This window comes from Pseudophryne corroboree, chromosome 12 (assembly GCF_028390025.1).
Source record: "Pseudophryne corroboree isolate aPseCor3 chromosome 12, aPseCor3.hap2, whole genome shotgun sequence".
Classification (NCBI taxonomy): Eukaryota; Metazoa; Chordata; class Amphibia; order Anura; family Myobatrachidae; genus Pseudophryne; species Pseudophryne corroboree.
This window is the reverse complement of record NC_086455.1, coordinates 46,649,899-46,675,033: the sequence shown is the minus strand read 5'-3', so window position 1 is coordinate 46,675,033 and position 25,135 is coordinate 46,649,899. Positions and strand designations below refer to the sequence as shown.

At 49.1% G+C, this 25,135-nt stretch overlaps 1 protein-coding gene across 6 annotated transcripts in view; it reads left to right on the top strand.

Annotated features, from left to right (window-relative positions):
* Positions 1-25,135, top strand: part of TDRD9 (tudor domain containing 9) — a 561,182-nt gene that overhangs the window by 267,583 nt on the left and 268,464 nt on the right. For all 6 annotated transcript variants that reach the window (XM_063947439.1, XM_063947438.1, XM_063947442.1 and 3 more), the window contains exons 10-12: positions 7,785-7,839; positions 14,048-14,132; positions 14,248-14,305. In XM_063947439.1, the coding sequence (XP_063803509.1) occupies positions 7,785-7,839; positions 14,048-14,132; positions 14,248-14,305 (198 nt within the window). The remainder of the gene's footprint in view (positions 1-7,784; positions 7,840-14,047; positions 14,133-14,247; positions 14,306-25,135) is intronic.

The window sequence follows — 25,135 nt, the reverse complement described above, 5'->3', positions numbered from 1 at the left end:
GTGTCAGAATTGGCGGCTTTATCCTATAAAAGCCCTTATCTGATTTTCCATTCGGACAGGGCGGAATTGAGGACTCGTCCTCAGTTTCTCCCTAAGGTGGTTTCAGCGTTTCACCTGAACCCAACCTATTGTGGTGCCTGCGGCTACTAGGGACTTGGAGGACTCCAAGTTGCTAGACGTTGTCAGGGCCCTGAAAATATGTTTCCAGGACCGCTGGAATCAGAAAATGTGACTCGCTGTTTATCCTGTATGCACCCAACAAGCTGGGTGCTACTGCTTCTAAGCAGACTATTGCTCGTTGGATTTGTAGTACAATTCAGCTTGCACATTCTGTGGCAGGCCGGCCACAGCCAAAAATCTGTAAATGCCCACTCCACAAGGAAGGTGGGCTCATCTTGGACGGCTGCCTGAGGGGTCTCGGCTTTACAACTTTGCCGAGCAGCTACTTGGTCAGGAGCAAATACGTTGTAAAATTCTACAAATTTGATACCCTGGCTGAGGAGGACCTGGAGTTCTCTCATTTGGTGCTGCAGAGTCATCCGCACTCTCCCGCCCGTTTGGGAGCTTTGGTATAATCCCCATGGTCCTTACGGAGTCCCCAGCATCCACTAGGACGTCAGAGAAAATAAGAATTTACTTACCGATAATTCTATTTCTCGTAGTCCGTAGTGGATGCTGGGCGCCCATCCCAAGTGCGGATTGTCTGCAATACTTGTACATAGTTATTGTTACCAAAAATCGGGTTATTGCTGTAGTGAGCCATCTTTTTTAGAGGCTCCTCTGTTAACTGGGTTTAGATCACAAGTTATACGGTGTGATTGGTGTGGCTGGTATGAGTCTTACCCGGGATTCAAAATCCTTCCTTATTGTGTACGCTCGTCCGGGCACAGTATCCTAACTGAGGCTTGGAGGAGGGTCATAGGGGGAGGAGCCAGTGCACACCAGGTAGTCCTAAAGCTTTACTTTTGTGCCCAGTCTCCTGCGGAGCCGCTATTCCCCATGGTCCTTACGGAGTCCCCAGCATCCACTACGGACTACGAGAAATAGAATTATCGGTAAGTAAATTCTTATTTTTTACACGGAGGCTGCCGGCAACAGCCTCCCTGCAGCAAGGGACTGAGGGGGGGAGCAGTATCCGCCCTGCGGGGTCTGAGCCACTGTCTCCGCTGACTGGACACTGAGCTCCAGTGATCGTTCTCCACCTCAGGGTACCGCTCGCCCCAGCAGCATGCCGCCACCCCCTTCCAGAGCTGAAGAATCGGTAGCGAGTGAGACACTGACCCCCCTAGCAAGCGGGGGGTCGGTGTGAAGATGGCGGCAACAGGGTAGGAGCGCAGTATTGACTGTGCTCAGGGGATTGCTCAGCGGTACATGGTGCGTCGCCGTGAGGGGCGCCCTGAGCCAGCGCTACACCCTACACTGGTCCAGAAGCCTGTCAGGGTCCCAGGATCTCAGCCAGCACTAACTCCTCAGGCCAGTATAAGCAGAAGAAGAGTGGGAAGACAGCGCCAAATTGGGAGCGGAGATTTTCCTCAGAGCGGACCCAGCAGTGTTTCAGCGCCATTTTCCTGCCTGCACAGCGCTGACCAGGAAAGAAGGTCCCTCCACAGCAACAGCAGTTATCTGTAAACGGTACTAGGGGGTTGTAGAAGGGATGGGGTGGGGAGGCTGCAATACGACTGTGTATCCTATTAAGGTGCACAGTCAGCGCTGACAAGGGGTCTCCCTTTGGTAAAAGTGCTGTGTGTGGGTTGGCTCCAATCTCTGTGTCTCTCTTGCCATTCTTAGGAGGTAAACGCTGTCTGCCCTCACCTGTGTGTGTGTGTGGAGTGTTTGGTGGTCTCCTTTAGCTATGTCCAGGGACACTGTGTCATATGCTTCGGAGGATATGTCCTCACAGGATGATCCCATTCCATGTAATCAGGATAGCACTGGTTTAGCACAGATTTCAGCAAGGGAACCTGAATGGTTTTCCTCTATCAAATCTGGGATTACTCCGATTTCTGACAGGGTTGCGAGTAATGAGTCTGCAACCCAGGTATTACAGAACTCCATGACAGTATGGCCCGATTCTGGTACCTCAGGACGCCCCGCTATATACCCCCAAAAACGTGCGCTTGTTAACATCACGCAAGATGACACGGATACCAATTCTGATACCACAGACGGTAATGGGGTTGTGTTGCGGGGGTCTGCCTCTCTGGCAAAGGGGGTGCAATTAATGATAGAAGCTATCAGGGATGTGTTAAATATGAATGATACCACACCTGAGCAGGTTGAGGAGGCTTTTTTTCACTGAAAATAAGAAAGCCTCGCTAATCTTCCCTGCGTCAAAGGAATAGAATGCTATATTTGAGAGAGCATGGGAAAACACGGAGAAAAAATTCCAGATCCTTAAAAGGGTCCAGGTGGCTTTCCCTTTCCCTAAGGAAGATAGAAAAAAATAGGAAAACCCGCCGATTGACGCATTTGTGTCCAGACTATCAAATAAGGTGGTTTTACCTGTTCCATGATGTACTGCCTTAAAGGAGGCGGCTGATCGAAAAATTGATAACACACTTAAATCAATATACACTGCTTCAGGGGCCATATTACTTCCCACTATTGCTAGTGCATGGATTGGAAAGGCTATAGTAAAGTGGTCGGCTACCTTGCTAGAAGATTTTGGATACGATGGGTACCATGGCTGCCGGAAATCTCTTCCATGTCTGTTTCAGCTCATTCGGGATTTTGGCTGTGCCAGTGCTTGGCCGGCGCAGAATCCAGAAAGAGTGTGGAGTCCCTACCCTACACAGGTCTGGCTTTGGGGAAGCTTTAGACGCGTGGATATCCATGGCGACAGCGGATAAGTCTCCGTTTCTTCCCTCAGCTGCACCTACTCCAAAGAAATCCTTCTCTAAAGCAGCAACAGTCCTTTCAGACTAACAAGCCTAGAAAGGCCAGACCGTCCAATGCCTTCTTTAGGGGAGGTCGAGTTAAGTCCAGGAAACCTGCCGCTGTAGGTTCACAGGAACAAAAGCCTGCTTCAGGTACGCCAAAGTCTTCCGCATGACGGTGGACCGCGCGGCCTGGAGGTGGGGACAGTGGGAGCGAGACTCAGACAATTCAGTCAGGTCTGGGTATCGTCCGGCCTGGATCCCTGGGTGATAGATATTGTATCCCAGGGATACAGGCTGGAATTTCAAAGTCTCTCTCCTCATCGTTTTTTCAAATCAGGCTGACCAGCTCTGCTGGCAGACAGCAATGTCCTTCAAGAAGCTGTCCAAAAGTTGGTGGAGGCACAGGTCATTGTGCCTGTTCCTCCTCATTCTCAAACCACAGGTTACTATTCGAACCTTTTCGTGGTAACCGAAACCGGATGGTTCGCTCAGGCCCATTCTGAACTTAAAATCATTGAACCTATTTCTAAAGCAGTTCAAGTTCAAAATGGAGTCTCTCAGGGCGGTGATATCAGGTCTGGAAGAGGGGGAATTCTTGGTATTCCTGGATATCAAGGATGCGTACCTACACATTCCGATCTGGCTGCTGCTTCAGGCTTATCCCCGTTTTGCATTACTGGACTGTCATTTCCAGTTCCAGGCCCTGCCATTCTGCCTCTCCATAGCACTGAGGGTGTTTACCAAGGTGATGGCAGAGATGATGATTCTCCTCCGCAAACAAAGGGTGAACATCATTCCATATCTGGGCGATCTACTGATAAAGGCATCATCCAAGGAGAAGCTGCTGCAGTCCATTGTTCTTGCATCCCACCACCTCAAAATCCACGGTTGGATTCTGAACCTTCCAAAGTCGCACTTGGAAACAACCCAGAGGTTGTCCTTTCTTGGAATGATCCTAGATACAGAAGTGCAGAGGGTGTTTCTTCGGCAGGAAAAGGCGTTGGTGATACAATCAATGGTCCAGGATGTCCTGAAGCCAGCCCGGGTGTCGGTTCATCAATGCATTCGCCTCTTGGGAAAGATGGTGGCCTCTTACAAGGCTCTCCAGTACGGGAGATTCCACTCTCGAGCCTTCCAACAGGATCTCCTCTCCACATGCACCAGAGAATAAGTCTGTCGCCGAAAGCCAGGATTTCGCTCCTCTGGTGGCTACAATTGCTTCACCTTCTGGAGGGCCGCAGGTTCAGGATTCAGGAATTGGTCCTTCTAACCACGGATGCGAGCCTTCGGGACTGGGGAGCAGTCACTCGAGGATAAATTTTCCAAGGAAGGGGGTCAAGTCTGGAAGCCGGCCTGCCCATCAGCATCCTGGAACTAAGAGCCGTCTACGACGGTCTTCAGGCGGCCCATCTTCTAAAAAATCGGGTTATTCAAGTGCAGTCGGACAATGTAACGACAGTATAGAGAAAGTATAGAGAACGAGTATGGTGCCAAATAGCAAAAGCAGCTACCCCTTTTCACCAATGGTATTCCCTTGTACCGTTGTGAATTGGTGAATATATAAAGTAGGTGTAATAGGGTGCGCACCCTATTACACCTACTTTATATATTCACCAATGTAACGACAGTAGCCTACATAAACCGACAAGGCGGAACGAAGAGCAGAGCTGCAATGTCGGAGGTGACGATAATCATCCTCTGGTCAGAAAGACACGCGTTGGCGCTCTCGGCAATCTTCATTCCGGGAGTGGACAACTGGGAAGCAGACTTCCTCAGCAGACACGATCTCCATCCAGGGCAGTGGGGTCTCCATCCGGAGGTGTTCATGGAAATAACAGACCTTTTGAGGGTTACCCCAAATAGACATGATGGTCTCTTGTCTCAACAAGAAGCTTCAACGCTATTGTTCCAGGTCGAGGGACCCACAAGCAGTGGCAGTGGGCGCCCTGGTGTGTCTGTGGGTGTTCCAGTTGGTGTACGTGTTTCCACCACTTCCACTCATTCCAAGAGTTCTAAAGCTTGTAAGGAGAACAAGAGTTCAGGTGATCCTCATTGCTCCAGACTGGCCAAGGCGGGCTTGACACGTGGACCTTCTGAATCTCTTGTAGGAAGAGCCGAGGCCTCTTCCTCTTCGGGAGGACCTGCTGCCGCAGGAGCCGTACACCTATCAAGACTTACCGCGGCTACGTTTGCCGGCATGAAAGTTGAGCGCCTGATACTTTCTCTGAAGGGCATTCCGAAGAAGGTCATTCCTACCCTGATACAGGCTAGGAAAGGGGTTACATCTAAACATTACCATCGTATTTGGAATAAATATGCCTCTTGGTGTGAAGCTAAGAAGTTTCCTACGGTGGAGTTTCAACTCTGACGTTTTCTCCTCTTCCTGCAAGCAGGTGTGGATATGGTCCTGAGTTTGGGATCTGTGAAGGTCCAGATTTCGGCCTTATCCATATTCTTCCAGAAACAATTGGCCTTAGCTTCGGCTGGGCGTGTGTCCGAATTGGGGGCTTTATCCTGTAAAAGTCCTTACTTGATCCTCCACGAAGATAGAGCTGAGCTCCGGACACGTCAGCAGTATCTTCCGAAGGTTGTGTTGGCATTTCATGACAACCAACCTATTGTGGTGCCAGTGGCTGTTGGCTCTTCAATTACACCAAAGTCCTTGAATGTTGTGAGGGCTCTGAAGATATATGTGAAGAGAACTTCTCGTCACAGAAAGGTGGACTCTCTGTGTGTTCTATATGATCCCAAGAAAATTGGGTGTCCTGCTTCTTAGCAGACGATCTCTCGCTGGATTTGGTTCACTATCCAGCACGCTTATTCTACAGCAGAATTGCAGTTTCCTAAATCTGTTAAGGCCCACTCTACTCGTAAGCTGAGGTCTTCCTGGGCGGCTGCCTGTGGTGTCTCGTCATTGCAACTTTGCCGAGCTGCAATTTGGTCTGGGTCGAACACGTTTGCAACATTTTACAAGTTCGATACTTTGGCCTCTGATGAACTTAAGTTCAGTCAATCATTTCTGCATGAGCCTCCACGCTCTCCCTCCCGTTCTGGGAGCTTTGGTACGTCTCTTTGGTACTAATGTGGACCCCAACATCCGTAAGAGTAAATAGGATTTTGGTTAGCTACCGGCAAATCCTTTTCTCGTAGTCCATAGAGGATGCTTGGCACCCGGCCAGTGCTTCGTTTTCCTGCAATCTTTATCTGGTTTAGTACATCTTTGTTTAGTTATGTACTGCATTGTTACTTGGTAAGTAATGTTTCAGCAGTTGCTGAGTGTTTCAAGCTAGTTAACTTGAGGTGCCTTGTATATGTGAGCTGGTATGAATCTCGCCACTATCTGTGTTAAATCCTTCTCTCGAAGATGTCCGTCTCCTCGGGCACAGTTTCTAGACTGAGTCTGGTAGGAGGGGCATAGAGGGAGGAGCCAGCCCATACACTCAAACTCTTAAAGTGCCAATGGCTCCTGGTGGACCCCTCTATACCCCATGGTACTAATGTGGACCCCAGCATCCTCTACGGACTACGAGAAAATTATTTACCGGTAGGTAACCAAAATCCTATTTTTAAAAAATGGTGCCATTCTTTAAAAGGTAAACGTCGGCCGCCACAGAACTTTGCTGGTAAGAGCTTTAGTCCCTCATTGTGCCACTATTATGCCCATCACCATCAATGCCATGCTTTCTGTATCCCGCAGCAGTGACAGCCGGTGCAGGGATCCCACCGGATACCACACCTCCACCACAATGGTGTGTTGAGCTGCTGGGACCGGAGATAAGTCGCCTGCTCTGGTCTCAGCAGCCTACATATTGCAGAATCAGGCGGCGGTTGGGTCGCTAGGTTTTTAAGCAGGTTTAAAAACCAGGAGACCTAACAGATGACCAGGATCGAGCATACGAGTTGGTCGGCAGAGGGTTCCCAGCTTTAATGTTTGTGTTGGTCTTCTCCCATCAATTAGAATACATTAAAATGTAACCATATGAAAGATGCAGAGGAACCTTTTTATAAATACCTTCCTGCTATGTGATCTGTCCAGCAACAAGTGGCACTGCATCAGGTCGCTATCGATATCTTGCGCCAGCCTTTCTCCAGGGCCAACCAGAACATGTCGCTAACAATAGTGGAGCACCCAAATCATGGTACACACATAGTTATGTAGACGATTTTTCGTGCCAATATCGCAGTAGTGTGTACCTGGCTTAAAATAGAATGTTCTCATTCTAAATAGTTCTAAATTAACATAGGGCAGATTCTTCCACTTAAATGCTGCCAGAAAGAGTCCCGGCAGCTTTCACGTGTTAACTCCAGAAGGCCGATTCTGCTCTCAGCCTGTGGAGGTGTGCCCATCCTAATTGGTGGAAGAATGCACCACTAGATGTGTGTTTTATTTTATTTTATTTTATTTTATATATATATATATATATATATATATATATAAAATGTATGTGTGTGTGTATGGATAGGTGTGTGTATATATATATATATATATATATATATATATATATATATATTTTAGGGGTGCATTCTTCGTTTTTATTGTGGCCAAAGCAGACAAATATGTAGTATAAGCTGTACAGGATGTAATAAAGGCCAAATGGCTCCTACAGTATATACATTATTAGGAAAACAGAAAAAATGTCTTTCCAAAAGTGTCACAAAATAACAGAGAAGCCGATTTTTCTTTTTAGAATGCATTAAGCAAACTTAAGTAAAGATGAATTGACTTTCTAACCCCATGAGTGATATAATATACGTATTTGGCTTTCTTTAATTCTATCCGTATTGGTATAAACAACTACTAGTGACTTTATTTTCTTTCTTAGCAGGCAAACAAATTGTTTCGGGTTGTTTTATGCTATGTACAAATTGTTTGACGTGTTATCATTTTTTTATTTTTTTTTACAGGATTATTTGAAATTAACTATATGCACGAGCTGTTCACGAGCATGGTTCATAAAAGGTAATAATTATATATTATACTATTACTGTATGGAAACTTTCTAGTGTCCATGATCTACATGTAGATAATGACTTCATTTCAGTTTGCTTTTCACTGAAAAAGACAGAAAACAGATTGGATTCTTGCTGGGGTTTTTTTTTGTGTGTAAATTCAGCTACCTTTTGGGGGCAGATTTGCCTCTCATACAGGGAGAATGAGAATAATATAGCCACCATAGAGAAGTAATGATAGAGAGAGGAGACGGCGAAGAGATGTTAAGGAGAACATGATGGTAATCATTGGTACTAATAAGTTTTTCTGTTTGTTGCCACCTTCTCCTCCCCTCACTCTGTGTCCTGTTTATGAGCTAAACAGTTTGTAGGGTTTTGGTCTGAAGACTGGTCATGACTTCAGTGAGTGAGTGTTTTATGGCGTTCTAGTTATAGATTTGAAAAAAAAAAAAAAGAAAAGATTTTTGTATTTCTCTGACGTCCTAAGTGGATGCTGGGGACTCCGTCAGGACCATGGGGAATAGCGGCTCCGCAGGAGACAGGGCACAAAAGTAAAAGCTTTAGGATCAGGTGGTGTGCACTGGCTCCTCCCCCTATGACCCTCCTCCAAGCCTCAGTTAGATTTTTGTGCCCGGCCGAGAAGGGTGCAATCTAGGTGGCTCTCCTAAAGAGCTGCTTAGAGTAAAAGTTTGTTAGGTTTTTTATTTTCAGTGAGTCCTGCTGGCAACAGGCTCACTGCTACGAGGGACTTAGGGGAGAGAAGTGAACTCACCTGCGTGCAGGATGGATTGGCTTCTTAGGCTACTGGACACCATTAGCTCCAGAGGGAGTCGGAACACAGGTCTCACCCTGGGGTTCGTCCCGGAGCCGCGCCGCCGACCCCCCTTGCAGATGCCGAAAAGTGAAGGTCCAGAAACGGCGGCAGAAGACTCTTCAGTCTTCATAAGGTAGCGCACAGCACTGCAGCTGTGCGCCATTGTTGTCAGCACACTTCATAGCAGCGGTCACTGAGGGTGCAGGGCGCTGGGGGGGGGCGCCCTGGGCAGCAATGATAGTACCTTATTCTGGCTAAAAATACATCACATATAGCCCCTGGGGGCTATATGGATGTATTTAACCCCTGCCAGGTCTCAGAAAAACGGGAGAAGAAGCCCGCCGAAAAGGGGGCGGGGCCTATTCTCCTCAGCACACAGCGCCATTTTCCCTCACAGAAATGCTGGTGGGAAGGCTCCCAGGCTCTCCCCTGCACTGCACTACAGAAACAGGGTTAAAACAGAGAGGGGGGGCACTTATTTGGCGATATGTATATATATATATTAAAATGCTATAAGGGAAAAACACTTATATAAAGGTTGTCCCTGTATAATTATAGCGTTTTTGGTGTGTGCTGGCAAACTCTCCCTCTGTCTCCCCAAAGGGCTAGTGGGGTCCTGTCCTCTATCAGAGCATTCCCTGTGTGTGTGCTGTGTGTCGGTACGTGTGTGTCGACATGTATGAGGACGATGTTGGTGAGGAGGCGGAGCAATTGCCTGAAATGGTGATGTCACTCTCTAGGGAGTCGACACCGGAATGGATGGCTTATTTAAGGAATTACGTGATAATGTCAACACGCTGCAAGGTCGGTTGACGACATGAGACGGCCGGCAAACAAATTAGTACCTGTCCAGGCGTCTCAAACACCGTCAGGGGCTGTAAAACGCTCATTTACCTCAGTCGGTCGACACAGACACGGACACGGACTCCAGTGTCGACGGTGAAGAAACAAACGTATTTTCCTTTAGGGCCACACGTTACATGTTAAGGGCAATGAAGGAGGTGTTACATATTTCTGATACTACAAGTACCACAAGAAGGGTATCACGTGGGGTGTGAAAAAACTACCTGTAGTTTTTCCTGAATCAGATAAATTAAATGAAGTGTGTGATGATGCGTGGGTTTCCCCCGATAGAAAATTATTGGCGGTATACCCTTTCCCGCCAGAAGTTAGGGCGCGTTGGGAAACACCCTTTAGGGTGGATAAGGCGCTCACACGCTTATCAAAACAAGTGGCGGTACCGTCTCCAGATAGGGCCGCCCTCAAGGAGCCAGCTGAGAGGCTGGAAAATATCCTAAAAAGGTATATACACACATACTGGTGTTATACTGCGACCAGCGATCGCCTCAGCCTGGATGTGCAGCGCTGGGGTGGCTTGGTCGGATTCCCTGACTGAAAATATTGATACCCTTGACAGGGACAGTATTTTATTGACTATAGAGCATTTAAAGGATGCATTTCTATATATGCGAGATGCACAGAGGGATATTTGCACTCTGGCATCAAGAGTAAGTGCGATGTCCATATCTGCCAGAAGATGTTTATGGACACGACAGTGGTCAGGTGATGCAGATTCCAAACGGCACATGGAAGTATTGCCGTATAAGGGGGAGGAGTTATTTGGGGTCGGTCCATCGGACCTGGTGGCCTCGGCAACAGCTGGAAAATCCACCTTTTTTACCCCAAATCACATCTCAGCAGAAAAAGACACCCGTCTTTTCAGCCTCAGTCCTTTCGTCCCCATAAGGGCAAGCGGGCAAAAGGCCAGTCATATCTGCCCAGGGATAGAGGAAAGGGAAGAAGACTGCAGCAGGCAGCCCATTCCCAGGAACAGAAGCCCTCCACAGCTTCTGCCAAGTCCTCAGCATGACGCTGGGGCCGTACAAGCGGACTCAAGTGCGGTGGGGGGTCGTCTCAAGAGTTTCAGCGCGTAGGGGGCTCACTCGCAAGTGGACCCCTGGATCCTACAAGTAGTATCCCAGGGGTACAGACTGGAAATTCGAGACGTCTCCCCCTCGCAGGCTCCTGATGTCTGCTTTACCAACGTCTTCCTCCGACAGGGAGGCAGTATTGGAAACAATTCACAAGCTGTATTCCCAGCAGGTGATAATCAAAGTACCCCTCCTACAACAAGGAAAGGGGTATTATTCCACACTATATTGTGGTACTGAAGCCAGACGGCTCGGTAAGACCTATTCTAAATGGGAAATCTTTGAACACTTACATACAAAGGTTCAAATCAAGATGGAGTCACTCAGAGCAGTGATAGCGAACCAGGAAGAAGGGGACTATATGGTGTCCCTGGACATCAAGGATGCTTACCTCCATGTCCCAAATTGCCCTTCTCACCAAGGGTACCTCAGGTTCGTGGTACGGAACTGTCACTATCAGTTTCAGACGCTGCCGTTTGGATTGTCCACGGCACCCCGGGTCTTTACCAAAGTAATGGCCGAAATGATGATTCTTCTTCAAAGAAAAGGCGTCTTAATTATCCCTTACTTGGACGATCTCCTGATAAGGGCAAGGTCCAGAGAACAGTTGGAAGTCGGAGTAGCACTATCTCAAGTAGTTCTACGACAGCACGGGTGGATTCTAAATATCCAAAATCGCAGCCGTTTCCGACGACACGTCTGCTGTTCCTAGGGATGGTTCTGGACACAGTCCAGAAAAAGGTGTTTCTCCCGGAGGAGAAAGCCAGGGAGTTATCCGAGCTAGTCAGGAACCTCCTAAAACCAGGAAAAGTGTCAGTGCATCATTGCACAAGAGTCCTGGGAAAAATGGTGGCTTATTACGAAGCGATTCCATTCGGCAGATTCCACGCAAGAACTTTTCAGTGGGATCTGCTGGACAAATGGTCCGGATCGCATTTTCAGATGCATCAGCGGATAACCCTATCTCCAAGGACAAGGGTGTCTCTCCTGCGGTGGTTACAGAGTGCTCATCTTCTAGAGGGCCGCAGATTCGGCATTCAGGATTGGATGCTGGTGACCACGGAGGCCAGCCTGAGAGGCTGGGGAGCAGTCACACAGGGAAAAAATTTCCAGGGAGTGTGATCAAGTCTGGAGATTTTTCTCCACATAAATATACTGGAGCTAAGGGCAATTTACAATGCTCTAAGCTTAGCAAGACCTCTGCTTCAAGGTCAGCCGGTATTGATCCAGTGGGACAACATCACGGCAGTCGCCCACGTAAACAGACAGGGCGGCACAAGAAGCAGGAGGGTAATGGCAGAAACTGCAAGGATTTTTCACTAGGCGGAAAATCATGTGATAGCACTGTCAGCAGTGTTCATTCCGGGAGTGGACAACTGGGAAGCAGACTTCCTCAGCAGGCACAACCTCCACCCGGGAGAGTGGGGACTTCATCGGGAAGTTTTCCACATGATTGTGAACCGTTGGAAAAGACCAAAGGTGGACATGATGGCGTCCCGCCTGAACAAAAAACTGGACAAGTATTGCGCCAGGTCAAAAGACCCTCAGGCAATAGCTGTGGACGTTCTGGTAACACCGTGGGTGTTCCAGTCGGTGTATGTCTTCCCTCCTCTGCTTCTCATACCCAAGGTATTGAGAATTATAAGACGTAGAGGAGTAAGAACTATACTCGTGGCTCCGGATTGGCCAAGAAGGACTTGGTACCCGGAACTTCAAGAGATGCTCACAGAGGACTCATGGCCTCTGCCGCTAAGAAGGGACTTGCTTCAGCAAGTACCATGTCTGTTCCAAGACTTACCGCGGCTGCGTTTGACGGCATGGCGGTTGAACGCCGGATCCTAAGGGAAAAAGGCATTCCGGAAGAGGTCATTCATACCCTGGTCAAAGCCAGGAAGGAGGTGACCGCACAACATTATCACCACATGTGGCGAAAATATGTTGCGTGGTGTGAGGCCAGGAAGGCCCCATGAAGAAATTTCAACTCGGTCGTTTCCTGCATTTCCTGCAAACAGGAGTGTCTATGGGCCTCAAATTGGGGTCCATTAAGGTTCAAATTTCGGCCCTGTCGATTTTCTTCCAGAAAGAATTGGCTTCAGTTCCTGAAGTCCAGAAGTTTGTCAAGGGAGTACTGCATATACAACCCCCTTTTGTGCCTCCAGTGGCACTGTGGGATCTCAACGTAGTTCTGGGATTCCTAAAATCACATTGGTTTAAACCGCTCAAATCTGTGGATTTGAAATATCTCACAGGGAAAGTGACCATGCTGTTGGCCCTGGCCTCGGCCAGGCGAGTGTCAGAATTGGCGGCGTTTGTCTCAAAAAAGCCCATATCTGATTGTCCATTCGGACAGGGCAGAGCTGCGGACTCATCCCCAGTTTCTCCCTAAGGTGGTGTCAGTGTTTCACCCGAACCAGCTTATTGTGGTACCTGCGGCTACTAGGGACTTGGAGGACTCCAAGTTGCTAGATGTTGTCAGGGCCCTGAAAATATAGTTTCCAGGACGGCTGGAGTCAGGAAAACTGACTTGCTGTTATCCTGTATGCACCCAACAAACTGGGTGCTCTTGCTTCTAAGCAGACGATTGCTAGTTGGATGTGTAGTACAATTCAGCTTGCACATTCTGTGGCAGGCCTGCCACAGCCAAAATATGTAAATGCCCATTCCACAAGGAAGGTGGGCTCATCTTGGGCGGCTGCCCGAGGGGTCTCGGCTTTACAACTTTGCCGAGCTGATACTTGGTCAGGGGCACACCCTGACTGAGGAGGACCTGGAGTTCTCTCATTCGGTGCTGCAGAGTCATCCGCACTCTCCCGCCCGTTTGGGAGCTTTGGTATAATCCCCATGGTCCTGACGGAGTCCCCAGCATCCACTTAGGACGTCAGAGAAAATAAGAATTTACTTACCGATAATTCTATTTCTCGTAGTCCGTAGTGGATGCTGGGCGCCCATCCCAAGTGCGGATTGTCTGCAATACTTGTACATAGTTATTGTTACAAAAATCGGGTTATTATTGTTGTGAGCCATCTTTTCAGATGCTCCGCTGTTATCATGCTGTTAACTGGGTTCAGATCACAGGTTGTACAGTGTGATTGGTGTGGCTGGTATGAGTCTTACCCGGGATTCAAAATCCTTCCTTATTGTGTACGCTCGTCCGGGCACAGTATCCTAACTGAGGCTTGGAGGAGGGTCATAGGGGGAGGAGCCAGTGCACACCACCTGATCCTAAAGCTTTTACTTTTGTGCCCTGTCTCCTGCGGAGCCGCTATTCCCCATGGTCCTGACGGAGTCCCCAGCATCCACTACGGACTACGAGAAATAGAATTATCGGTAAGTAAATTCTTATTATTTTCTATATTCCTTAATAAACACTAATCTTGAGCTTCCTATTCCCCCAGTTTGTATAATTGTTAGACTTTCTTGTACAGACAACACCCACACATTATTGTTTTCCCAATGTTTGCCTCGTTTTATAGACTGCATGTGTACCCACTGCATTCAAGCATCACCCTTGATGAACAAAACATGGTTTTCATGGCTCCAGTGTTTGGCTACAGGAAGGTATTCCCATCTCATTCATTTTCACTTGTTTAAAAGAAAAATGTTTACTTTTTTTTTTTTTTTAGTTTGAGAAATGTGTTTTTTAAATATGCATTCTTTTTCGTCCTCTCAACAGGTTATTTTATCCACAAACATCGCTGAGAGCTCTATAACCGTTCCCGATGTGAAGTATGGTAGGTTGTTTCTGATTTGTGTCTCCTGTAAATAGAGCAACTTTCTCAGATCTGATTTCTCTTACGTCCTAGGGGATACTGGGAATCCATTTAGTACCATGGGGTATAGACGGGTTCACTTAGAGCCATGGGCACTATAGAAGTTTGATCACGTGTGCTGGCTCCTCCCTTTATGCCCTCCTACCAGACTAAGTTTAGAAAATGTGCCAGAAGGAGATGGTCACATCTCTGGAAGCTCCTGAAGAATTTTCTGCATTTATTGTTAAAGTTTGTTGTTTTCAGGCAGGACAGGGTGGCACCAGCCTGCCGCCTGCTTTGTGGAACTTAGAGGGGGAAACAGCCCAACTCCACTAAGGGTTAATGGTCCCGTTCCCTGCTGATAGAACACTAGCTCCTGAGGGAACTATTCGCAAACCCCACCATGGCGAGCGTACATTCCCGCAGCACGCTGCCACCCCTAACAGAGCCAGAAGAAAGAAGAGTGGTGAGTACTAAGCCAGCTTCCCTGTTAGCGGGTCGCCGGCCATTATGGCGGCATAAGGGTACGGAGACGCACGGCTTCTACACGGGGCGGAATGAGTCTCCAGACTTAGTACACTGAGTGTACACAGTACCCAGACTGGCAATACTGGCTCAATTGGGGGCTTACTCTATTTTATGCGCACAGACACATACAGCCAGTATAAAGAAGAGCAGGAAGACCGTGCACCATTGAAGGGGTGTGGCTTCACTATGAGCGGATCCAGCAGCTCACAGGCACCATTTTACCCTACTGCAGCTACACAGATGCTGACTACAGGGACACGGAACTCCTCCGGAGAGCCTCCAATTTACCTCAGCGGTACTAGGGGGTTATAGCAGGGGGGAACGTTATACTAGTCTACTAAATTCCTAATCTAGGTACTTAGTACTCTACCATTTGTTCGCAAAAGCGTTCTTTGGCCCATATCCGGCATTCTGAATCTGATAATGAAGGGTCAGAAATGGAGGAAGGTGAGGTGGACATAGAGGTAGTGGAGGATACTGTGTCGCAGGGTGTAGAGGCTCTCATATATTCTAGCAGAGAAGTCCTAAATATCACTGATAAGATGACAGAGGAGTGTGAGAAGTCTTACTTTAATATAAAGAAAAAATCCTCACACTTTTCCAGTTTCAAAGGAACTAAATACCCTGTTTGAAGAACAATGGGTTAATCCAGATAAGAAATTTCAAATTCCTAAGCGGTTATTATCATCTTTCTCTGACGTCCTAGTGGATGCTGGGAACTCCGTAAGGACCATGGGGAATAGACGGGCTCCGCAGGAGACTGGGCACTCTAAAAGAAAGATTAGGTGCTATCTGTTGTGCACTGGCTCCTCCCTCTATGCCTCTCCTCCAGACCTCAGTTAGAATCTGTGCCCGGCCAGAGCTGGGTGCTCCTAGTGGGCTCTCCTGAGCTTGCTAGAAAAGAAAGTATTTGTTAGGTTTTTTATTTTCAGTGAGATCTGCTGGCAACAGACTCACTGCTACGTGGGACTGAGGGGAGAGAAGCGAACCTACCTGCTTGCAGCTAGCTTGTGCTTCTTAAGCTACTGGACACATTAGCTCCAGAGGGTTCGAACACAGGGCCTGACCTCGATCGTCCGTTCCCGGAGCCGCGCCGCCGTCCCCCTTGCAGAGCCAGAAGACCGAAGAGAAGCGATGAAATCGGCGGCTGAAGACTCCTGTCTTCATTAAGGTAGCGCACAGCACCGCAGCTGTGCGCCATTGCTCCCACAGCACACCACACAACTCCGGTCACTGTAGGGTGCAGGACGCTGCACAAATATTTTGGCACAAAATACCCATAATACAGTCTAAAAACTGTGTATGTGTAAAACCCCGCCATTAAGCTATATAAAACGCGGGACAGAAGCCCGCCGCTGAGGGGGCGGGGCCTTCTTCCTCAGCACACCAGCGCCATTTTCCCTTCACAGCTCCGCTGAAAGCAGCTCCCCAGGCTCTCCCCTGCAGTATCCTGATACGAGAAGGGTAAATTTAGGCGCAAAATAATATATTTAAGCAGCTATTGGGTAAATCACTTTTTGTAGCGTGAATCCTTGTGTTATATAGCGCTCTGGTGTGTGCTGGCATACTCTCTCTCTGTCTCCCCAAAGAACTTTGTGGGGGTCCTGTCCTCAGTCAGAGCATTCCCTGTGTGTGTGCGGTGTGTCGGTACGGCTGTGTCGACATGTTTGATGAGGGTTATGTGGAGGCTGAGCAGGGGCAGATAAGCGTGATGTCGCCCCCGACGGGGCCGACACCGGATTGGATGGATATGTGGAAGGTCTTACATGAGTGTCAACTCCTTATATAAAAGGTTTGATGACGCAGCAGCCTTGGGACAGCTGGGATCTCAACCCGCGCCTGCCCAGGCGTCTCAGAGGCCATCAGGGGCTCATAAATGCCCGCTAGCTCAGATGTTAGACACAGATGTCGACACGGAGTCTGACTCCAGTGTAGATGAGGACGAGACAAATGTATAGTCTACAAAGGCCATCCGATGCATGATTACTGCAATGAAAGATGTATTGCACATTTCTGACGTTAACCCGGTTACTACCAAGAAGGGTATTATGTTTAGGGAGAAAAAGCACCAGTGACTTTTCCCCCATCTGATGAATTAAATGAATTGTGTGAAGAAGCGTGGAGTTCCCCTGATAAAAAAATGTGTGATTTCTAAGAGGTTACTGATGGCGTACCCTTTCCCGCCAACGGATAGGTTACGTTGGGAAACATCCCCTAGGGTGGACAAGGCGCTCACACGCTTATCAAAAAGGGTGGCACTGCCGTCACAGGATGCGGCCGCCCTAAAGGAGCCTGCGGATGGAAAGCAGGAAGCTATCCTGAAGTCTGTATATACACACTCGGGTACTATACTGAGACCTGCTATTGCTTCAGCATGGATGTGTAGTGCTGCAGCAGCATGGACTGATACCCTGTCAGACAACATTGATTCCCTCGACAGGGATACGATTTTGCTAACCATAGAACATATAAAAGACGTCGTCTTATATATGCGCGATGTCCAGAGGGACATTTGCCGGCTGGCATCTAGAATTAATGCAATGTCCATTTCTGCCAGGAGAGTATTATGGACTCGGCAGTGAACAGGTGATGCTGATTCTAAAAAACACTTGGAGGTTTTACCTTATAAGGGTGAGGAATTGTTTGGGGACAGTCTCTCGGACCTAGTATCCACAGCAACAGCTGGGAAGTCGACTTTTTTACCTCAGGTTCCCTCACAGCCTAAGAAAGCACCGTATTATCAAATGCAGTCCTTTCGGCCTCAGAAAGGCAAGCGGGTCAGAGGCGCATCCTTTCTGGCCAGAGGCAGGGGTAGAGGAAAGAAGCTGCACCAGGCAGCCAGTTCCCAGGAACAAAAATCCTCCCCCGCTTCCACTAAGTCCACCGCATGACTCTGGGGCTCCACAGGCGGAGCCAGGTGCGGTGGGGGCGCGTCTCCGAAACTTCAGCAACCAGTGGGTTCGCTCACAGGTGGATCTCTGGGCTGTACAAATTGTATCTCAGGGATACAAGCTGGAGTTCGAGGCGACTCCCCCTCGCCGTTACCTCAAATCCGCCTTGCCAACTGCTCCCAGGGAAAGGGAGGTAGTACTGGCGGCAATTCACAAGCTGTACCTCCAGCAGGTGATAATCAAGGTTCCCCTCCTTCAACAGGGACGGGGTTACTATTCTACAATGTTTGTGGTACCGAAACCAGACTGTTCGGTGAGACCCATACTGAATTTAAAATCCTTGAACACTTATATAAGGAAGTTCAAGTTCAAAATGGAATCGCTCAAGGCGGTTATTGCAAGCCTGGAAGAGGGGGATTTTATGGTGTCGCTGGACATCAAGGATGCTTACTTGCATGTCCCCATTTACCCACCTCACCAGGAGTACCTCAGGTTTGTGGTACAGGACTGTCATTACCAATTCCAGACGTTGCCGTTTGGCCTGTCCACGGCACCGAAGGTATTTACCAAGGTAATGGCCGAGATGATGATACGGGTTCACTACGGCTGGCCGGCGGTCGGGCTCCCGGCGACCAGCATACCGGCGCCGGGAGCCCGACCGCCGGCTTACCCGACAGTGTGGCGAGCGCAAATGAGCCCCTTGCGGGCTCGCTGCGCTCGCCACGCTACGGGCACGGTGGCGCGCTACGCGCGCCACACTATTTTATTCTCCCTCTATGGGGGTCGTGGACCCCCACGAGGGAAAATAAGTGTCGGTATGCCGGCAGTCGGGCTCCCGGCGCCGGTATACTGAGCGCCGGGAGCCCGACCGCCGGCATACAGAAGACCACCCGATGATACTCCTTCGGAAGAAGGGAGTTATAATTATCCCGTACTTGGACGATCTCCTTATAAAGGCGAGGTCCAGAGAGCAGTTGTTGGTCAGCGTAGCACTCTCTCAGGAGGTGTTGCAACAGCACGGCTGGATTCTGAATATTCCAAAGTCGCAGCTGATTCCTGCGACGCATTTGCTTGTCCTGGGTATGATTCTGGACACAGAGCAAAATAAGGTGTTTCTCCCAGGGAAAAGGCCCAGTAGTTGTCATCTCTGGTCAGGGACCTCCTGAAACCCAAAAAGGTGTCTGTGCATCACTGCACGCGAGTCCTGGGAAAGATGGTGGCTTCTTACGAAACAATTCCCTTCGGCAGGTTCCATGCAAGGATCTTTCAGTGGGATCTGTTGGACAAATGGTCCGGATCGCATCTTCAGATGCATCGGTTGATCACCCTATCCCCGAGGGCCAGGGTGTCTCTGCTGTGGTGGCTGCAGAGTGCTCATCTTCTCGAGGGCCGCAGATTCGGCATACAGGACTGAGTCCTGGTGACCACGGATGCAAGCCTCCGAGGGTGGGGGGCTGTCACTCAGGGAAGAAACTTCCAAGGACTGTGGTCAAGTCTGGAGACTTCACTACACATAAATATACTGGAACTAAGGGCCATTTACAACGCCCTGAGTCAAGCGGAGCCCCTGCTTCAAAACCACCCAGTGCTGATTCAGTCAGACAACATCACGGCGGTTGCCCATGTAAACCGCCAGGGCGGCACAAGAAGCAGGATGGCGATGGCAGAAGCCACAAGGATTCTTCGATGGGCGGAGAATCACGTGCTAGCACTGTCAGCAGTGTTCATTCCGGGAGTGGACAACTGGGAAGCAGACTTCCTCAGCAGGCACGACCTCCACCCGGGAGAGTGGGGTCTTCATCAAGAATTCTTCACTCAGATTGTAAATCGTTGGGAACTGCCACAGGTGGACATGATGTCGTCCCGCCTCAACAAAAAGCTAATAAAAATATTGTGCCAGGTCAAGGGACCCTCAGGCGATAGCTGTGGACGCACTAGTGACACCGTGGGTGTACCAGTCGGTTTATGTGTTCTCTCCTCTTCCTCTCATACCCAAAGTGCTGAGGATAGTGAGAAAGAGAGGAGTAAGAACAATACTCATCGTTCCGGATTGGCCAAGAAGGACTTGGTACCCAGAACTACAAGACATGATCTCAGAGGACCAATGGCCTCTGCCTCTCAGACAGGACCTGTTACAGCAGGGGCCCTGTCTGTTCCAAGACTTACCGCGGCTGCGTTTGACGGCATGGCGGTTGAACGTCTGATCCTAACGGAAAAGGGCATTCCGGATGAAGTGATTCCTACGCTGATAAAAGCTAGGAAGGATGTGACAGCACAGCATTATCACCGCATATGGCGGAAATATGTTGCTTGGTGTGAGGCCAGGAAGGCCCCAACAGAGGAATTCCAGCTGGGTCGATTTTTTGACAGTGACCCACAATTGTTTGTTGGTGGATTTCCAGGGCAGTAGTCAAGTGGTCTGATTTTGTTATTGATGGCTTGGACTCTCTTTGCCTGGGATGAGGTCATTACTCTGTTGCAACACATACAGGATGCTGCAAGTTTTGTAAGCGAGGCTATAAAAGAATTGTGTAAGATAAATGGCTTCACTACTGCTATGGCTGTTTCGGCACGCAGAGCTCTGTGGTTACGTTAATGGTCAGTGGACGCTGATTCCAAAAAAGGTTTAAGGAATCTTCCCTTTACAGGTAATGCTTTGTTTGGTGACAAATTAAATAAATGGATCTCCCAGGCAAGGGCGGGTAAGTCTACCTATCTGCCGTCGGCTGTGCCTCCCACTAGACGCTCTTACACATGACCCTCCTTGCAGTCCTTTCGTGTGGCAAGGTTCAAAGGCAGGGACCGAGGGGTCTCCACCACTTCCAGAGAATCTCGTGGTAAGTCATGAAAACCTGCAACTGCTGCTTCCCTGGACCAGGCCACGGTTCCCCTTCTGCGTTACGGTTGGCCCCAACAGCAGGGTGACTTTCAGGTCGGTGCTCTCCTTCAAGACTGGGCGAAGTCCTTCCAGTATTATTGAATGAGGGGCCTCATTTCCCAGGGATACCGACTGGAATTTCAGGCAATTCACACAGATTTTTCAAATCGGGCTTACCAGTTTTACCCGCAGCAAAAGTCATCTTGCAAGAGGCTAATCAAAAACTTTTGTGGACAGGGGTGGTGTTTCCAGTACCACCTCCGTTACGCAACAGGGGTTTTTACTCCAGTCGTTTTGTCGCACCCAAACCAGACGGTTTGGTGCGACCCATCTTGAACCTGAAATCTCTAAACCCGTATATCTACGGGTGTTGAAGTTCAAGATGGAATCCCTGCGTGCAGTGGTGTCCTGTCTGGAGGGGGGGGGGGGGGAGAGAGAGTTCCTAGTATCGCTAGATGTAAGGGATGCTTACCTACGCATTCCCATATGGCCCCCTTATCAGGTTTACCTCAGGTTCGCCATATTGGACGACCATTTTCAGTTTCAGGCTTTGGCCTGTCCACCGCTCCTTCACCAAGGTCATGGCGAAGAGGATGCTGCAGCTGCGCATGATGGGAGTAGACATAGTCCCCTATTTGGACGATCTCCTGATAAAGGCTATGTCCAGGAAGTGGCTGCTACACAGCAACGATTTGATGACTTGCCTGCTTACGGATCATGGGTTGCCTAAATTTAAAAAATTCTCATCTGGAACAGACTCAATGTCTTCAGTTCCTGGGAATGATACTGGATACGGTGTCTCAAAAGGTGTTACTTCCGATGCAAGGCCGTGGCTATCCAGGCTATGGTCGGCTCAGTGCTCCGTCCTCGCAGATTATCCATACATCTTTGTATCCGATTGCTGGGGAAGATAGTGGCTGCTTACGAGGCGATCCAATGTGGCAGATTTCATTCCCGGCCATTTCAACTGGATCTGCTGGACAAATGGTCAGGGTCTCACCTTTACATGCATCAGAAAGTGACCTTATCTCTGAAAGCCTGGATTTCTCTACTGTGGTGGCTTCAGGTTCACTTTTGTGAAATTCTGTCGGTTGGACGACACGACCAAGGATGACCTTCAGTTTGGTCAGGCAGTTTTACATGGGTCTCGGCACACTGCCACCTGTTTGGGAGCTTTGGGACTTCCCCATGATACTAAAGCACAGAACCCCAGTATCCACTAGGACGTTAGAGAAAATAGGAATTTGATACCTACTGGTAACTCCTTTTCTCGTAGTCCGTAGTGGATACTGGGCGCCCGCCTCAGTGCTTCGATACTTGTGTTAAGTATTTGTTTGGTCCGCCGTTGCAGTCCTTTTCTGTTAATGGGATAGCTGTGCCATCCTGGTTCGGTTGCTGTTGCTATCCTCTGTTCTGGTTAGCACCCTCTTTTTGGTTATGGTTGTGTGTTGGCTTGTTGCCTCACCGCTGTTGTATTTATTTCTTCTCTCGTGGTATGTCCGTCTCCTTGCGCACAGTTTTCCTAGACGGAGTCTGGTAGGATGGGCATAGAGGGGATGAGCCAAAACACACGCACACTAAAGGTTTTAAAGTGCCAGGCTCCAATGGACCCGATCTATGCCCTATGGTATTAAAGTACAGAACCCCAGTGTCCACTACGGACTACGAGAAAACAAATTTTCGGTAGGTATCGAATTCCTATTTTTCTCTGACGTCCTAGTGGATGCTGGGTACTCCGTAAGGACCATGGGGTATAGACGGGCTCCGCAGGAGACTGGGCACTCTTAAAAGAAAGATTAGGTACTATATCTGGTGTGCACTGGCTCCTCCCTCTATGCCCCTCCTCCAGACCTCAGTTAGTATCTGTGCCCGGCCAGAGCTGGTTGCACACTAGGGGCTCTCCTGAGCTTCTAGAAAAAAAGTATTTGTTAGGTTTTTTATTTTCAGCTGGCAACAGACTGGGCACTCTAAAAGAAAGATTAGGTACTATCTGGTGTGCACTGGCTCCTCCCTCTATGCCCCTCCTCCAGACCTCAGTTAGAATCTGTGCCCGGCCAGAGCTGGGTGCTCCTAGTGGGCTCTCCTGAGCTTGCTAGAAAAGAAAGTATGTGTTAGGTTTTTTATTTTCAGTGAGATCTGCTGGCAACAGACTCACTGCTTTCGTGGGACAGAGGGGAGAGAAGCGAACCTACCTGCTTGCAGCTAGCTTGGGCTTCTAAGGCTACTGGACACCATTAGCTCCAGAGGGATTGAACACAGGCCCAGCTTCGGTCGTCCGGTCCCGGAGCCGCGCCACCGTCCACCTTACCATGGCTAAAAGCACATAATACAGTGTATAACACTGTATATGTGCATAATCCCCTGCCATAAACTATATGAAAAAAGCGGGAGAAGTCCGCCGAAAAAGGGGCGGTGCTATCTCCCTCAGCACACCGGCACCATTTTCTCTTCACAGCTCCGCTGGAAGGACGGTCCCCAGGCTCTCCCCTGCAGTGTAAACTACAACAAGGGTAAAAAAAAGAGGGGGGGCACATAAATTTAGGCGCAAATTGTGTTATAGCAGCTATTGGGAAATATCACTCAGTATAGTGTGCATCCCTGTGATATATAGCGCTGTGGTGTGTGCTGGCATACTCTCTCTCTGTCTCCCCGAAGGACTTAGTGGGGTCCTGTCCTCAGTCAGAGCGTTCCCTGTGTGTGTGCGGTGTGTCGGTACGGCTGTGTCGACATGTTTGATGAGGAGGCTTATGTGGAGGTGGAGCAGGTGCCGATAAGTGTGATGTCGCCCCCTGCGGGGCCGACACCAAAGTGGGTGGACATGTGGGAAGGTATTGCACGACAGTGTCAGCTCCTTGCATAAAATGTTTGACGACATAACAGCTGTGGGACAGCCGGCTTCTCAGCCAGGGCCTGCCCAGGCGTCTCAAAGGCCATCAGGGGCTCAAAAACGCCCGCTACCTCAGATGGCAGACACAGATGTCGACACGGAGTCCGACACCAGTGTCGACGAGGACGAGACTAATGTACATTCCAGTAGGGCCATCCGATGCATGATTACGGCAATGAAAGATGTGTTGCACATTTCTGACATTAACCCAGGTACCACTAAAAAGGGTATAATGTTTGGGGAGAAAAAGTAGCCGGTGGTTTTTCCCCCTTCAGATGAGTTGAATGAGGTGTGTGAAGAAGGGTGGGCTTTCCCCGATAAGAAACTAGTGATTTCAAAAAAATTACTAATGGCGTACCCTTTCCCGCCAGAGGACAGGTTACGGTGGGAGACATCCCCTAGGGTGGATAAGGCGCTCACACGCTTTTCAAAAAAGGTGGCACTGCCGTCTCAGGATACGGCCGCCTTAAAGGAGCCTGCAGATAGAAAGCAGGAAGCTATCCTGAAGTCTGTATATACACACTCAGGTACTATATTGAGACCTGCAATTGCGTCAGCTTGGATGTGTAGTGCTGCCGCAGCTTGGTATGATACCCTGTCAGATAATATTGATACCCTCGACAGGGATACGATTTTGCTAACCATAGAGCATATTAAAGACGTAGTCTTATATATGAGGGATGCACAGAGGGACATTTGCCGGCTGGCATCTAGAATTAATGCAATGTCCATTTCTGCCAGGAGAGTATTATGGACTCGGCAGTGGACAGGTGATGCTGATTCTAAAAGGCACATGGAGGTTTTGCCTTACAAAGGGGAGAAATTGTTTGGGGATGGTCTCTCGGACCTCGTATCCACAGCAACAGCTGGGAAGTCGACATTTTTACCTCAGGTTTCCTCACAGCCAAGAAGGCACCGTTCTATCAGGTACAGTCCTTTCAGCCCCAGAAAGGCAAGCGGGTCAGAGGTGCTTCCTTTCTGCCCAGAGGCAAGGGAAGAGGGAAAAAGCTGCACCAGGCATCCAGTTCCCAGGAACAAAAATCCTTCCCCGCTTCCTCTAAGTCCACCGCATGACGCTGGGGCTCCACAGGCGGAGCCAGGTGCGGTGGGGGCGCGTCTCCGGAACTTCAGCGACCAGTGGGTTCGCTCACAGGTGGATCCTTGGGTTCTGCAAGTAGTATCACAGGGATACAAGCTGGAGTTCAAGGCGACTCCCCCTCGCCGTTACCTCAAATCAGCCTTGCCTGCTGCTCTCGGAGAAAGGGAGGTAGTACTGGCGGCTATTCACAAGCTGTATCTTCAGCAGGTGATAATCAAGGTACCCCTCCTTCAACAGGGACGGGGTTACTATTCCACAATGTTTGTGGTACCGAAACAAGACTGTTCGGTGAGACCCATTCTAAATTTAAAATCCTTGAACATTTATATAAGAAAGTTCAAGATGGAATCGCTCAGGGCGGTTATTGCAACCTGGAAGAGGGGGATTTTATGGTGTCTTGGACATCAAGGATGCTTACCTGCATGTCCCCATTTATCCACCGCACCAGGAGTACCTCAGGTTTGTTGTACAGGACTGTCATTGCCAATTCCAGACGCTGCCGTTTGGTCTGTCCACGGCACCGCAGGCA